The sequence below is a fragment of the Plodia interpunctella genome, chromosome 15 (genome assembly GCF_027563975.2).
Source record: "Plodia interpunctella isolate USDA-ARS_2022_Savannah chromosome 15, ilPloInte3.2, whole genome shotgun sequence".
Taxonomy (NCBI): Eukaryota; Metazoa; Arthropoda; class Insecta; order Lepidoptera; family Pyralidae; genus Plodia; species Plodia interpunctella.
Window position 1 is genome coordinate 790,676 of NC_071308.1, and position 14,970 is coordinate 805,645.

At 36.5% G+C, this 14,970-nt stretch overlaps 1 protein-coding gene across 4 annotated transcripts in view; it reads right to left on the minus strand.

Moving 5' to 3' along the window:
- Positions 1 to 14,970, minus strand: part of LOC128675795 (microtubule-associated protein futsch) — a 163,337-nt gene that overhangs the window by 32,109 nt on the left and 116,258 nt on the right. For 3 of the 4 annotated variants that reach the window (XM_053755470.1, XM_053755471.1, XM_053755468.1), the window contains exons 5-7: positions 7,025 to 7,183; positions 3,421 to 3,602; positions 825 to 996 (exon numbers count right to left, since the gene is read on the minus strand). In XM_053755470.1, the coding sequence (XP_053611445.1) occupies positions 825 to 996; positions 3,421 to 3,602; positions 7,025 to 7,183 (513 nt within the window). Of the gene's footprint in view, positions 1 to 824; positions 997 to 1,341; positions 1,472 to 3,420; positions 3,603 to 7,024; positions 7,184 to 14,970 lie in introns of those variants that run through there. The other variant, XM_053755472.1, reaches the window with a different exon arrangement.

Sequence of the window (14,970 nt, forward strand, 5' to 3'; positions counted from 1 at the left end):
CATTTGTACGCGACAAACTCAAAATTACTACACGGATTTTCATGCGGTTTTCACTAATAGAAAGTGAGGTTGGTTTATGTGTATATATGATATGTTATATTATGTTTTTATTCGAGCAAAGCCGGGACGGGCCGCTAGTATAAATAATAAATGAAATAATTAAGTTTGACGTAGTTTTATACTTTTAGAACACACAGTAAATGTGATCATAGATTTTTTTTATGTCACATGCACACCTATTATAGCACAATCACCCAACCACCACCCACACAACCACCCACTAACATATAATCCACCCGTTGGGTCATTTTTTACACGATGCGTACACGATAAGGGAAAGAGACAGCATGTAAATGTTTGTAACGTGCTATACGTGCTTGTTTATATGATAAATAACATAGACCTTCAACTTCAACTTGCTGCCGATGAAAGAAAACATCGCGAGAAGCCGCGGGTAAAAGCTAATCAACATTAATAATTACCTAGGTGCCTAGATCTAAAAGATACCTCTAATATTATTATATTAGAGGTACCTTTTGTTTAATTATTATTATAATGTTAATGAATAAATGATATGAAAGGAAACATCGCGAGAAAACTTGCACTCAAGTTGTTAATTGATCATCTAGTGAAAGGAAAAGGCAGACCGCACTCCTTTAATATTGCCAAAAAAGTATGTGTTTCATCCTACATAAAGACCACGACTTTCAGCCAGTATAAAATACGACCGAAATGAAGGAATGCGGTGTCCATTTCCAAAACAGGTGGGCTGAATGCTTGTTTGCTAGCAGTAGTATAAAAAAAGAAAGAAAATTGCAAATCACCATGTCCAACTTTGTGGTACAGGTTGATGGGTTCAGGGCTCCGGTAACAGTGTTGGGGTTTCAGGTTCAGGTGACGGAGGTCTGTCATCATGTCCGAACCCTCTTGCAGGAGGGACACGAGCAGAGCGTCGGCGTCCTTGTCCCCGTCTGGACTGGCGAGGGAGCGTCGCTCCTGTAATATTTGATTGCGCCAATTAACTTTGAAAATAAGAATGAGATGAAATATTATGGTGAAAATAAACAGATCAGATATATATATATATATATATATATATATGTAAATTCGTGCTGTACCGACTCCACATAAAGTACCCACTGGATGATGAATGAGATGAAAAATGAAGATTCGAGCGGGAATCGAAATCCCTGGCTAACCGAACATTGCTCTTAATTACTAAGCTATCGAAATATGGTTACACGGACAACGAATCAACCTCACAAGGATACCGTTAATAATACCGTGTTAAACTAAAAAAAAAAATAAGAAAAATCAAATTATAAATAAAGAAGTTCTAACCTCGATTCCAATTACATTATATGAGTTTTCACTTTCACAAAACTGAATATGAATTTTATGATTTTCTACTTAATAAAATACGATCATCCGAGGTCCAATATCGAAGGTAACTGGGAACCACACATTTGTGCTCAGCTGAACACGATCAGAAACGTACATTAATGAACAAAAGTGTTAATTTCTATATAGGAATCAAGTGTTAGTAATTTTGTCACACGGCTCGCCTGTTCCCTGTTACAATCGATACTTTGACGTTGAAAAGCACGGGGTCAGCGTAAAAAATAATCCTTAAAATTCGGCTGTGATCTTACAAGCCTGCATGACGTCGTACCTCATTGGGAATGCTATTGTTTCTTATCGACCACCAAGTCTATGTGTCCTTTAGTCCCTTAGGACCCTACAATAACTATTCGACATTGAACCATACTAAAATCAATCACAATCTAGCCACGTAACAATAAAACGATAAAAAAACCTCGAAGTTCCTGGCATGCTCTCATCTGCTAGAAGAGAGCTCGGTTAATAAATATTCTATTTAAAAAAACTAAAACAAAATTCGGTTGAGCCGATAGGCTGCTACAATGTCACGGACAGACATGCACGTTAAACGTATAACATTCCATCTTCTGTCGTCGGGTGATAAAGATACCAATATATTTGTGTCCTATTTAAACCATGTCAAAATTAACACTATATTAAAACCTGTGTTTTGTTAATAAAATGGAATTGATCGCATTTATTAACATTATGACGCAGTGTAATCAGTAAGCCGTGGGCAATGATGTGCGACCCTTGGATAGGGTTACAGCGACCTTGCGACGCGGCCGTGTGGCGCCAAGTATTGGACAACCATACAGACGATACGGACGATCAAAGCCTGCCATTGTAGCCTTAATGTTCCACACCTGGACATAGGACTCAAATGGTCTTTTCCACACGTCTCAGTCCACAGAAGCCGTGGTGGTCCAGTGGTTAAGATTCCTACTCCTTTTGAAATTATAGTTAGATTGAAGATTTGATAAACCCCTGGTAAAATTTATAATGGAGGTCTTTCTTCTACTTATTTTGCTGATCTATAAAAATTAGACGTTTCAGATTGTTGCTGTTGATATAGGGGAAAAAGCGATCCCCCCGACGGGTTCCCATCTTGTCGCGATGGTGGGGCTTAGTAACCGGGGGGGCTGGTCTGACACAACCAGCCACCCCGGTGAACCAAGAGGAACCCAAGGCCCAGAGACTTTGGTGGGTGCTCTGGGCCTGGTGGACGGTCCCCTCAGTAGTACTGCCATTGGCTGGTGACCCGCCACCAGCCTTTGGATGTGGAAACTAGAGGGGACCAGAGGTGGGGTCGCGGGGTTTGTCCTCCGCGACCACAGCGCGGCCGTGGCGCTAAACACGGTGCGGTGGGGCCGCAGGGGAAGAGGAGAGTCGGTATGTCTCTCGACGATCCCCCTGTCCTCTGCGGCCGAAGGGTGGCTGCCTCTGTATCGGGTGCAATGTGTGGGTGTCACCTGCCTATCACCTCTTGCGCCCGTACAGAGGCAGACTTGGGTGCCCTGTGGCACCCAAGACTTTGTGTGTGTGTTATGTGTGTTGTGATCGCTGGTCCCTTCAGGACCAGCGGTCGGTGATGCCCGCTCCCCCCGTCAGCTTTCTGACTGGTATGCGGAGCGGGCTTGATGGTCCGCGCCACGCTCGCGTGGCGTAAGGGGCGGGTGGTTAGCACTTGTGCTTGCTGCCCGCCCAGGTCGGGGCCGAAAGGCCGGCCGGGGGGCCGTCGCGGTCGAATGCCTTGCGACCCCGTGACGTCCCCCATAACGGCAGCGTGAAAACGCCCAGGGGTTTAGTGGGTAGGCTGGGCCGACTAGCGGCCCAGGAGTCCCACACTCAGTGCGTAACAAGCATTCCCCTGGGTAAACAAAAAAAAAAAAAAAAGGGGAAAAAGCGATAAAAATTATCGATCAATGAGAAAAAAATTTGCACTTTATTGTCAATATATAGAATTTCAGATTTCAGCGTGATCGAATGTGGGGAAAATGACGAAAATCTTTGAAAAACCTTTGGATGCCGGACACTCACTTCGAGGTTACAGAAGAAGTGTCCAATTTGCGGGTAGACATTGGCCTGGGCCTTCCTGCGCAGCACCGAGGCCATGCCCGACATGGAACAGTTGTTGATCCTGGTGAAGAGCACCGCGTCCAGGCGGTCCAGGTGGCGGGCGAAGTCCCACCAGCAAGCCTTGCGGGCGAAGCCACCGTCAACTGGAACATAACAATAATATTATTGAATTTTTCGTATATCATCACTACATAGTATAAAACAAAGTGGCTTCCCGTCTATCTCTCCGTCCCTATGTATGCTTAGATTTTAAATGCAACGGATTTTTTAACAGATCGAGTCATTTTAGAGGAAGGTTTTATTAAAAGTTTAAAAAAAACATCCCATACATCATTACACAACTTGAATCAAATCTAGAGGTAAGATTAGTGATTAATATGTAAATCTAATTACAACAAAAAGTATAGTAGTAACATTTTTGATCAAAAGTAGGTATTGAAATCAGAACCATCTTCTTAGAAAGCTAATTGTTCTTATTAGAAAGCTAATTCTTGCGATCACTTTCGCTGTAACTTGACACTGAGTGGAGAGCTTTCTGGACCAATAAGATGTTGGCAACGAACCAACGTTACTGAGCCAAGGCCGAGCTTTTGCCGCTAAGCTTTTACACTTGACAGGGTGTAAATGTTTATGGATATATAATATGTTGATGTATTACAATAGCTCTTGCCCGCGTCTTCGCCCGCGTGAATTTCCCATTTCTATTTGGGTACTAAGACATTTGGAATGTAAGTGCCTGTGACCGCCTGGGGGAATATGATAGGGAATTCTATTGGAAACTAGTGCATAAGAATCTCCCGAGAGATGAAAGTGTTTAAGTTCTTTTCAATCCCTTGGGGGATTGAAATAGGAGATCCTAGCGCAACACGAGAAAATGACTTACCATTAGAATCTTAAAGATATAAATTTAATTTGATAGGTATTTTTATGCCTGAATAAATAAACTTACAATTATTATTTGTAGGTTTCGAAAATCTTGAGTATAATTGTAGTAAAACTGTAATATTATGACATATCAAAGTAAGGATAAAATTACAAAGTCATCAATATAGTTTAACCCGCCAACGAACATGTAATATTGTGCTATTTATAGACGGAAACGACAAACTTGCAATAACAAATGTATTGATATAGAACACTAGAGCCATAGACAATGTCATCAATATATAGTTTGACCCATCAAGAGCTTGTCCAATAAGCGTTACAGAACACGCCAACATGACTGTGTAAACACTACACAATCAGGGCGGGACAACAACACCAATAAAGGGTATATACAACAGTGACATAGTCCACAATTTTTTATCTACAAGTGGGACAAAATTGAGAAAATATTCGGTATTTGAGATGCGATTGAAATTTTGATTCATGAATACTTCGTCATCATTCAATTTAAGAGTTAAAATAGTCGGCAAATTATTACGTTAATTAGTTTCATTTATGTTTTGTATTAGTTTCGTATTATTCTCATCCCTACGTAAATTGCCGGTTTATGAAATATGTGGTTACGAATGCGTGAGTTCCTGAAGTATACCACATTTTTTTTATTGTATGGGACTTCAGAAGAGCAAGCAAGTCAAGTTTGATGGTAAGTGATTTAAAGCGCTGGCCAGAAATAAGCGCCATACATAAATATCATATCATTAGCGAAATAAATCAAAAATCTCCCAGCAATATTTTATGCTGCACGCACATGAAATCGGGATCCACACAGCAAACATCGCTCGAAACATGTCCATTTCAATTTATATCACAATATAGTGCCAGTTTCATTCGGTTTCTGTCAACTGACGAGCGATCGCGTGATTGAAACTGATGCATCCAAACGTTTGGATTGGTATTTCAGATGGATTCCGCTGGTTATTAAAAATTCTCTATGTGAATATTGCAGTGCCTCGAGATCTTTGCGGACTATATACAAATAGTTTTTCAGCCTTTATCAGAAAAAGTGGCAGCTTCAACAGTATCCTGAAAGTATTTATAGACTGATGGGATGCTTGGTTCAGCGTTTGTTACGGATTCATGCTGTATTATGTCTGTACAAAATATTTGTAAGTGTAACACTAATGTTAACGCGTATTGTTACTGACATCGTAATGACTCTTGACTGAAAAAAATATTTTTAATGAATTAAAAAAATATATATCGTTCCTTTTTTGGTACCTATATTCATACTACTAATATTATATAAATGTGAAATTGTGTTTGTATGCCCTTTCACGTCAAGACGGTGCAAATATTTAGTTTTTAATGTGGATAGGTAGTTAAGGTAGTTAGGTAGTTAAGGTAGTTAGGTAGTTTAGTTAGTTTAATTAGGTAGTTGTAAGGGTACAAAGTGACTTAGGTTAGACTTTGCCCCACCCATTACCCCCACATCTGGCCACATTAACATGGTGCCAGCTGAAAATCAGCGCTATGGTTTCTGCCACAGCTACACGCTGAGCTGGCCGCCTTTTTGACAATTATACTTACTGTATTGTTAATTTTAAGTCGCATAGTTAGTTGTAAGTTTATGTAATTTTTTTGTCGAATAAAAATATTTTATTTCTTTTTTATTTAGTTAGGAAATATGATCGAAAACTATGACTAAGCAAAAACTACCCAATTCTATTTCGTCATGTTCCGGACAAGCAAAATCATCTCATAGAGGCTTGGTATTTCCATTGAGGCGTATCAAAGCGAATACCTGGAGGCCTTGGCGATTGGCGGCGAGCCAATAACAGATGGAATATCCACAAAAATTTGATCTAACCTGGAGCAAAATCCATAAACTCGCTTAGGAAAATTGGGAGAAGCGAACTGAACATATGACTAAGTAACTATAGTGACTCGGCGCTATCATTCTGTTAGAATGACTTGCAAGCGTTTTGTTTTGTACAATGTTATGTTGGATTTAGGAAAGCAATATAATTTGTGTTATAAATCAAGTTACAAAAGCTTTTACAATATCATAAAGTCAAATCTATTCGTTTTTGCGAATTTGATTCAAGCAAAATACAATTATGAAAACTTACGTATCTCTCATCTAAGTGTATTCCCGGTTACTTCTTCAACAGTTGTGAGAGAGAGAGAGAGTTGGATCCCTGGAACCTTCCTATATATTCGTCTTAACTTGACGCGGTCGTTGGCACCCCTAATTGCCACCATAGGCAAGCATATCATCCTTGACAACATCAAGCCAGCAATTTTTAGATCACCACCTTTGTGCTTAGTTTTCTATTTATAAGTTGAAAATGAACAAACCCAAAAAATACTATAAATGGGGGTAAAAGGGGGTAAAAATCATGTTGAAAAGAGGACCAAAAACGATTTAATTGACTAATACACAAAAATATTGATACTTGAATGAAATTTGATCAAGTAATTGTCATGAACATTAATAAAAAAAAGATATAATTACGTTAAAAAGTTTTCAGAAATACTATTCGACGCTGGCGAGTAAACAGCTCGTATACATACATATCATCACGTATGTTTCCTATAAGGGTTGGCAGTAGCAAGGGGTTTTAGGGGGTTTCCACGTGCTACGAACCTGTAATAAATAAAAAATATTTCGAAACATTACCGAGCATGTTGAATCCGTTAATGCCGAAGAGTGCAGCGTCGCCCTGTCCCCCCGGGAACACATACAGCGTCGGGTGGCTGAACCTGATGTTGCCGACCACGTCGCTCGACACCAGCAGCTGGTCCAGGCTCGCTGGCACCACATATGGCTCGAGGTATGCTGTGGGGAAATTCGATTTTAATTCCGATTTTTTCATTCAGCCACAGGCCGTGCTCTATTTTGCTGAGTCGCGCTGTGGGCATGTTGTGGTTTTGACATGACATGCGTTGGCTTACGTAGAAACTTCATACAATTTCTGCGTTATCTTTACTAATTGCAGGGTAAGTACTAGTACTTACTAATTCCGTGGACCGGACTTAGCAATGGGGCACATTTAAGATGACATTTAGGATATAAAATCATGGAAAGTAGGTACTCCTGAGTACCTACTATCTACTAATTCTATGGATAATATATTTGGCTCTCAGAGCATTTCGACCGCTATGATCGCGCTGTCATTACGATCCGTCAATTTTCTTGAGGAAAGAATCATTTCCAAAATCAATCGTTCATAAAATGTACATTATCACAGTTCAGATTAATTATTTTAAAGTCAGATAGTAAAACAAATTATTCTCTTTGTTAAGATTTGATAAATTGTAATGACAGCGCGTCCCCAGCGGTCGAGAAATTTTGAGAACCATCCATTCATTACCTGAAATAAATAAATTTCATTTATTTACTAGACTATCCAAACCAAAGATTTTGGATAATCCCCATATCCAAAATCTTTGATCCAGACCCATATACAAATTGACGTTACAATGTTGATCTTAAAAATTTACTTATTAGCGTAGGTGAAAGAGAAGGCAGCTTCTTCGCAACAAACTTCACCGCAGTCTTTTAAAATAACAAATAAAATAACAAATAAAGGTAAATAATAAAAAAAAATGGTTGCCTGTAAAGTCGGTTTTACGGGCGAAGATTTTACGTGACAACGTCTTTTTACGCGCGCGGCAGACCGATCATAGTTGAGTGGGAGAGAGACGCAAGGCATTCGGCGGGCCTCTCTCTCGTTCGGTGACTCATCGTAACGTTACCGGGCGTTACACTTTTTCATAAGTGACTCCCAGCCGCAACCTAATTTAAGACGTTGTCACGTCAAAAATATATACAATACATAAAGTTAATTTCTTGAATCCATAGAAAAATAGGCTCTTTTGCACTCAGCAACATGACTTCTAGGCTGGATTACCATACAAATTGGCAAACATTAGCATTTCAGATTGACATCCGGATATGGCCTGAAGGATTTCGAGTCATTTACTAACTTCAAGGAAACTGTTGACGAAACGGAACAAAAAATATAATACTATTTACTAATTCCACGGTTCGACGTTTTATGTAACAGTTGCTATATTTGAAGTGTGTCATTACATAGACGGGATTTTCGCGGGATGCGTAGCGGATAGCGTTAACAAAACAGAGTATGTAATGTAATGCACAACAATTTATCGACACATTTGAAGTCAACAAGCGACTATTTTTGTATTGTTTTATTTATGAGCGAGTGTGTTGAAAACATTCTTATCTAAAATAAAATAAATAATTTCTGTGGGATACTTTTTATATAAATCATAAACTAAAGACAGTATACAGTTCTATATATATATGAAAAACCTATTTTCATCTCCGCCTTAGCAACATATGACCTAGATCTCCCAACCTCAGGCACCCTAATCAATGACCTGAGAAACCTGTATATTTCCACCCTATTAACTCCACGTTTAATAACCCATTTTATACCCTAGGTGAATGGATTAACGACGAAAATTGCTTATTTCAATAGAGGTTAAAATATTATACTCGGAATAAGCGGTTTAATTAGTCATAACTTAGTTTTATTTTTTTATTGCTTTATAAAAATGAGGATGTAGCGGGAGCTAGGTGATTATGCTCGACCGCCACAAAGGGAAGATCTTCCCGCCAGGCTAGGTGTTGCACCTGGGGAACCGCACGGCTCCGACGGTGTCATGTCGGAGGTTGTATTTATGCTTCCAATCGAAAACGCACTGTCTGCGCGATCTAGGCTTATTAGCTTCTAGTAGTTAGTCGACCATAGTGCCATCTGTCCGTAGAGTCGTGGATCACTTGTGTGGCTTGTTATTCGTTGCGTTTGGTCGGCTTTTTACATCTGCGTCGTTGTGCATGTGGCGTGGTAGATGTCGTCGCCACAAGGAGATTTTAATGTACTTAGGATTCTTTAACCAGACAAATTGTCGTTTAGGCAAAATGGCGTACTTTGCTTTCTGCTCAGGATAAAGTTAACGTCAAAATAGACTGGTGCAACCCACTTTAAGTAGAGTTTAAAATCAAGTAATTCATTTGACTAAAGTAAGAAAATTATGTTGATTTTTCATTAAAATTTTCTTTGACCTATAATGGACACAGAATTTGATACGTACAATGAGGATTTATATTACAAGCTGTAAGAGAGGTTTTATAAATTTCCAAAGTTAATTTTAATGAAAATGCATAAAAATGACGCTGTTACCATTTGAGTAAGTAAAAAATTAAATATATAAAAGTACCTATATATAAATAACTAAACATGATAGTTTAATATCATTTTATTTAATTTATTTTATTAATATTGCATTAATATGACTTTCTCGTAAGAATGTTTTTAGATTCCGTAATAGTGACGTCACTACGACACTGCATAAATACATACATAATTTCAACATTTTAAGAAAAAAATGCCAACTTTCTTCTTGGCCTCGTCTTAAATCGCGTATTTAAAATGGTGAATATTGAAAATTCTTTAAGAGTTCGTTCCAGCATTCAATAGGGCTCTTCAAAAGCCATCCTATTTCATGGAAACGTTTCTCTATAGCTTTCAATGCCTTTTTTAGCTTTTTTCAATAGCACTTATTGGAAATGCACGAAGGCTTAGTATTTTTGAAGAATTTTCTTATGTGAAACGCTATTCATTCGTTCATCTGGATGAATGATATTTATTTCTCTGTTTGAAATACAAAATTCTTTATTTGAAGTTATATACATTACCGGCTGAATGGTGTCCAATTCGACATTCATGTTTCTTACTCAGTCCATTGCTTGTTTGCTTATGTTAACATTGAGCAATGGCTGATATTCGCTGAAATATACCACACTAACGGCCCGTCCCGGTTTGGCTCGGATAAAACCATTTTATATACTAAATGATAGCTATTCAACACGCACATATCTGGTCACTGGGCGCCGAGGTCCGAAACGTCTGGGAAATAGAATAGGTATGTGCGGGTTTAATATCTGTTATTTAGTATAAAATTATGCAACGCGAAAGTTTCAAAGTAGTTAAAACCATATTATTTATTTTTAAAGTTGATTACTTCACTCCTGAAGGATTCTTCTATATCTGTGCCAAATTTAAACAAAATCGTCCCAGTAGTTTTGATTTTATTCGTTACAAATAAAAAACAAGAATACAAGACTTTTCTCTTTATAATATTAGTACGAATTTTGTAGCCACACAACTCAAACAAATGTACAAATCAAACATTTGTACTTTCAAAATTTTATCATTTTAAAAAAATTAAAATACTACGTCAAATTAATATGTCAAAATAGGTTTTTAAATTTCACTAAACGCTACGGGCTCATATGCAAAATTAAATTTTAGAACAAATTTTCTTTTCAGTCAGATACAAGTAAAAAAGTAAAAGAATCGCTTCAGAACTATTGGTCTACTTTCCCGATAGGACCTATTTTTAAGAATTGAATGCCCAGTTTAGAGCAAAAGAACATATGAATCATAATGTAAAAAGTGAAAGCTATTTCCTTGCTGCTCATCCATCAACACAAATTTAGGCCTTTCCAGTACCATTCATTGCTTATCATTTGTATTTTATTTAATTTACTTTCCTTCTAAAAGATGTTCGGAATATACTTTAATTATACCCTAATTGGATCGCAATAGATTTGATTCTATTGCAGAAGAATGAAGGAAAAAAGTATAATTATAAAATCAACTAGCTTTTGCCCGGCGCTTCGCCCGCGTGAATTTCTCTCTGAAAGCGGAACAGATATGATTTTCATACAAACTTTCACCCCCCATTATTGTCATTTTGTGGTTGATATTATGTTCAAAAAGTAGTCTACGTTTGAACGTGGTTCTTTAACCACGAGGTACTTAAACTGAAAGTCAATTATTGTAATTTTTATATCATTTCGAATTTTTTTTTAATATTTTTTATTTGTATTTTTATTTTTAATAAATTAATTAACTATAATATAAAATAATATAATGCTTTAATATTAAAAATAATTTAATATTTAATATTGTATAACGTGAATTAAATTGGCTCATTTGTGCACTTAAAATGTTACTTACAATAAGACCTAATGTACACCAAATGAAAGCAATAAAGAACTATGAACTATAACTACATGTATACCAAAATTTACTAAAGTCGGTCCGGCGGTTTAGCCGTGAAAGCGGAACTGACAGATAGACTAAAGTTAGTAGATATTTCTAAAGTTACATAACATTGTATGGTACAAATGAAATTATCGTTATGAATATGTTGTCAATGAATATTTGATTATTAATCAAAATTGCGATTCATATATTTAAATCAATTATGTAATTAAGAAACAAAATACCATTTCAATGCATACATATTTTCGTTTTCCATTTCATTGAATTTTCAAAGTTTTTATCAACTGATTTATTCGTATTAAAAACGATTATTGTTATTATTTGCAAGTAAATTATTTAGAAGGGGAACGGGGGAACTGGTCAGCTCGATCTTTTATTAAAAGTTTTTTTTTGTTTGGTTAATTCATCAGCACTTGATCACAATCATAATATGTTTCAGTATACCTTTTGACCATGTACTTTATTGTGTACTTACATTGTTATATCACTGATAAAAAATTATACATAAATTTATATTTAAAAAATGGTAAGCCCTTCTGGCATAATAGGGACCAACACTGTTTGAATGAGTTGCTTTCGGTATTTCTTCTCAGCAGTGGTCGTTCCGAAATGCTAGTAGTTTGTAGCTTTAGTAAACATCATTTAATTTAGAATATGACGTGAAAAAGTGCCTGTGAAGACCTAATTTCTGAATAAATGATTTGATTTCGATTTGAAGTTATTAAGTTTAACACCAACGCTTCCAAGATACAGTATAAAATGTTTTCCGAGTAAAAAAAAACTGTGAGAACATTCTGGATTGTATCTTATCTTGAAAATTGGAAAGAACCAATTGTCTTTTAGGTTATTGCGCCACAAAACTTGGCACAATAAACCGATGACATCAAAATTGGCGGGAGGAAATTGTAAATCACCACAGACAAATGCGATCTTTGTACGTTTCGAGTTCTGTTCTGTAGATTGTTCTCGACAGACCGTAAATTTGTATAGTATTGTGGAAGCATTTTTGTGATTTGAGCGATAGAAATAGCTTACCGCCCTTTAGATTCATAATTTGGCCTCGGATAACTATTCTTCCCTTTGTCTATATTTTTTCAGTATTTTTTATTAAAAGAACAACACAAAATAAATAATGAGTATTCTATGCCTAATCATAGAATACTAGTGTAGATAGAGTGGTGTAGTGGTAAAGTTCTTGCCAGTGAACAGAGTGGTCCTAGGATCGATCCCCGGTCAGGTCAACATGGAAAAAGATATTTTTCAGATTGACCTGGGTCTTGGATGTTTATCTATTTATATATATATTATACAATATAATATCGTTGAGTTAGTATCCCATAACACAAGTCTCGAACTTACTTTGCGGCTTGCTCAATCTGTGTGATTTGTCCTAATATATTTATTTATATTTTATTTCGGATACAAACCCATTATTTACATTTAAAGACAATAAAAATTGGAATGGGAGCTCGTGGAATGAAACACAAACATAACATAGTTTAAGCCAAAATATGTTATGTCATTAATTCACTTTTCATCATAACATCGACAGAACGAGACAAAACATACTTTAGCTTAAATTACGCTTTAACTTGAGCTTAAAACTAAGTATCATTCGATGTCAAATAAAGAATTGACACTACACGAGTAAGCCAATATAAATAGTAATACCGAACAAGAAACTAATGTCCGTGGTACACCCCTCTTCTTCATAGTCGTATTCCTCATGGCTGAGGGTCGTGGTCATTACATGGAAAGAAACACACGTAACAACTTTCTTGGCATTATTAATGCAGTGGTTTGCCATTGCCTTATCCATTTCACACACAAGTTAATAATCAACCAGTGTGCAGGTTTCCTCACGATGTTTTTCCTTCACCGGAAGCAAGTGGTGGTCGATGAAAACTACTATACATGAGTCAGATTGGTATACAAACTCATGTGGCACGAGTAGGATTCGAACCTGGGACCTTTAGATACACAGCCGGGGTTCTTAACCAATACACCACCACCGCATCACTGTTACACTCAGTTGAACGAAATATATGAATATTTATATGAGGTAGTATAACGTAGGTACTCTAACTAAATAGTTAAGTACAGCAGTTATGGAAGCAATTGAAACTTCGTAATCACATTAAAGTTATAACTACTTTTAACCAGTATGTTACTCCAGACCGAGGTATATTTAGTTGGCAACAGGGTATAGTAATAAATAAAGAAGGAATACAACAGACTAGATGTTGCCCGTGGCTTCGCTCCCGTGGGAATTTTGAGATAAATTATAGCCTATAGCAATCTTGGATAATGTACCTTTCTAATGGTGAAAGAATTTTTGAAATTGGTTCGGTAGTTTCGGAGTTTGCCCGCTTCAAATATACAAACTCACAAACGCTTACCTCTTTATAATAATAGGATAGATATATGAATAGTTCCTGTTATATACGATAGAAGGCGCTGTTTATTTTCAAAAATTCTTGCTAGCTCCAGTGGACATAAAATAAGTATGATAAATGTATAATATCGCTAGTATTATTCAAAAGTGTATTAATAGAAAAAATGGAGAGTAGTATTCAGATTAAGACGCGTATTCATAAAATAATAAACAAAGACTGTAATTGGAAATGTTCAACTACCCACACAATGCCTAGAAGTTAATTACACGGTCAAAGTTACGATTTGTAGGCAAAGTTGCTTTAGTTCCCAACAGCTACGGGCGGGTGTGAGTTGCTAACTCGTTCTATATTAATGTTGTTTAAGTCCTAAGATAGATTATATGAAAATCCTTATATATTGTAAAAAGAAGTATGTTGTCGCGTCTGAGAAACTCAGAAACTATTCGACGGATTTTTCGATGGTTTTCAATAATACCTTGAGACAGTTACCTGAGAAAGGGTGTTTAATTTATTTCTTCCAAGCGAAACCGGGATGGGCCTCTAGTAAATATATAAATACCTATTTCTGATTTGAAAAAATTTACTAATGATTTTTAGATCGAATTCAAAAAGGGTTAAAACTTCAGGCAAATAAAAAATTATACATAAATTTAATATTTGAAAAACGGTAAGCCCTTCTGGCATAATAGTGACCAACACTGTTCGAATGAGTTTCTTTCGGCATTTCTTCTCAGCAGTGGTCGTTCCGAAATGCCAGTAGTTTGTAGCTTTGGTAAATATAATTTAATTTAGAATATGACGTGAAAAAGTGCCTGTGAAGGACTAATTTCTGAATAAATGATTTGATTTTGATTTGCAAGTTGTAAATTTAAGTAATTTTTTTTAAGATTTCGAGTGTCATAGTTGAAAATATCTGGAACACACAAATCAGACTGATGAATAAGAGACAAGTAGAGATAGGTAATCGTAAAAGTTACATCAAATGCTTTTCGGCGACTTGAATAAAATCTAACATAAGTATTAGCAATAACACACTTGAAAAAAGACATACAGAGAGAGAGAGTACTATATATGGAGTATTATTAGAAACTTAACTATAATATGATCTATTTAAAATAGATAATGAT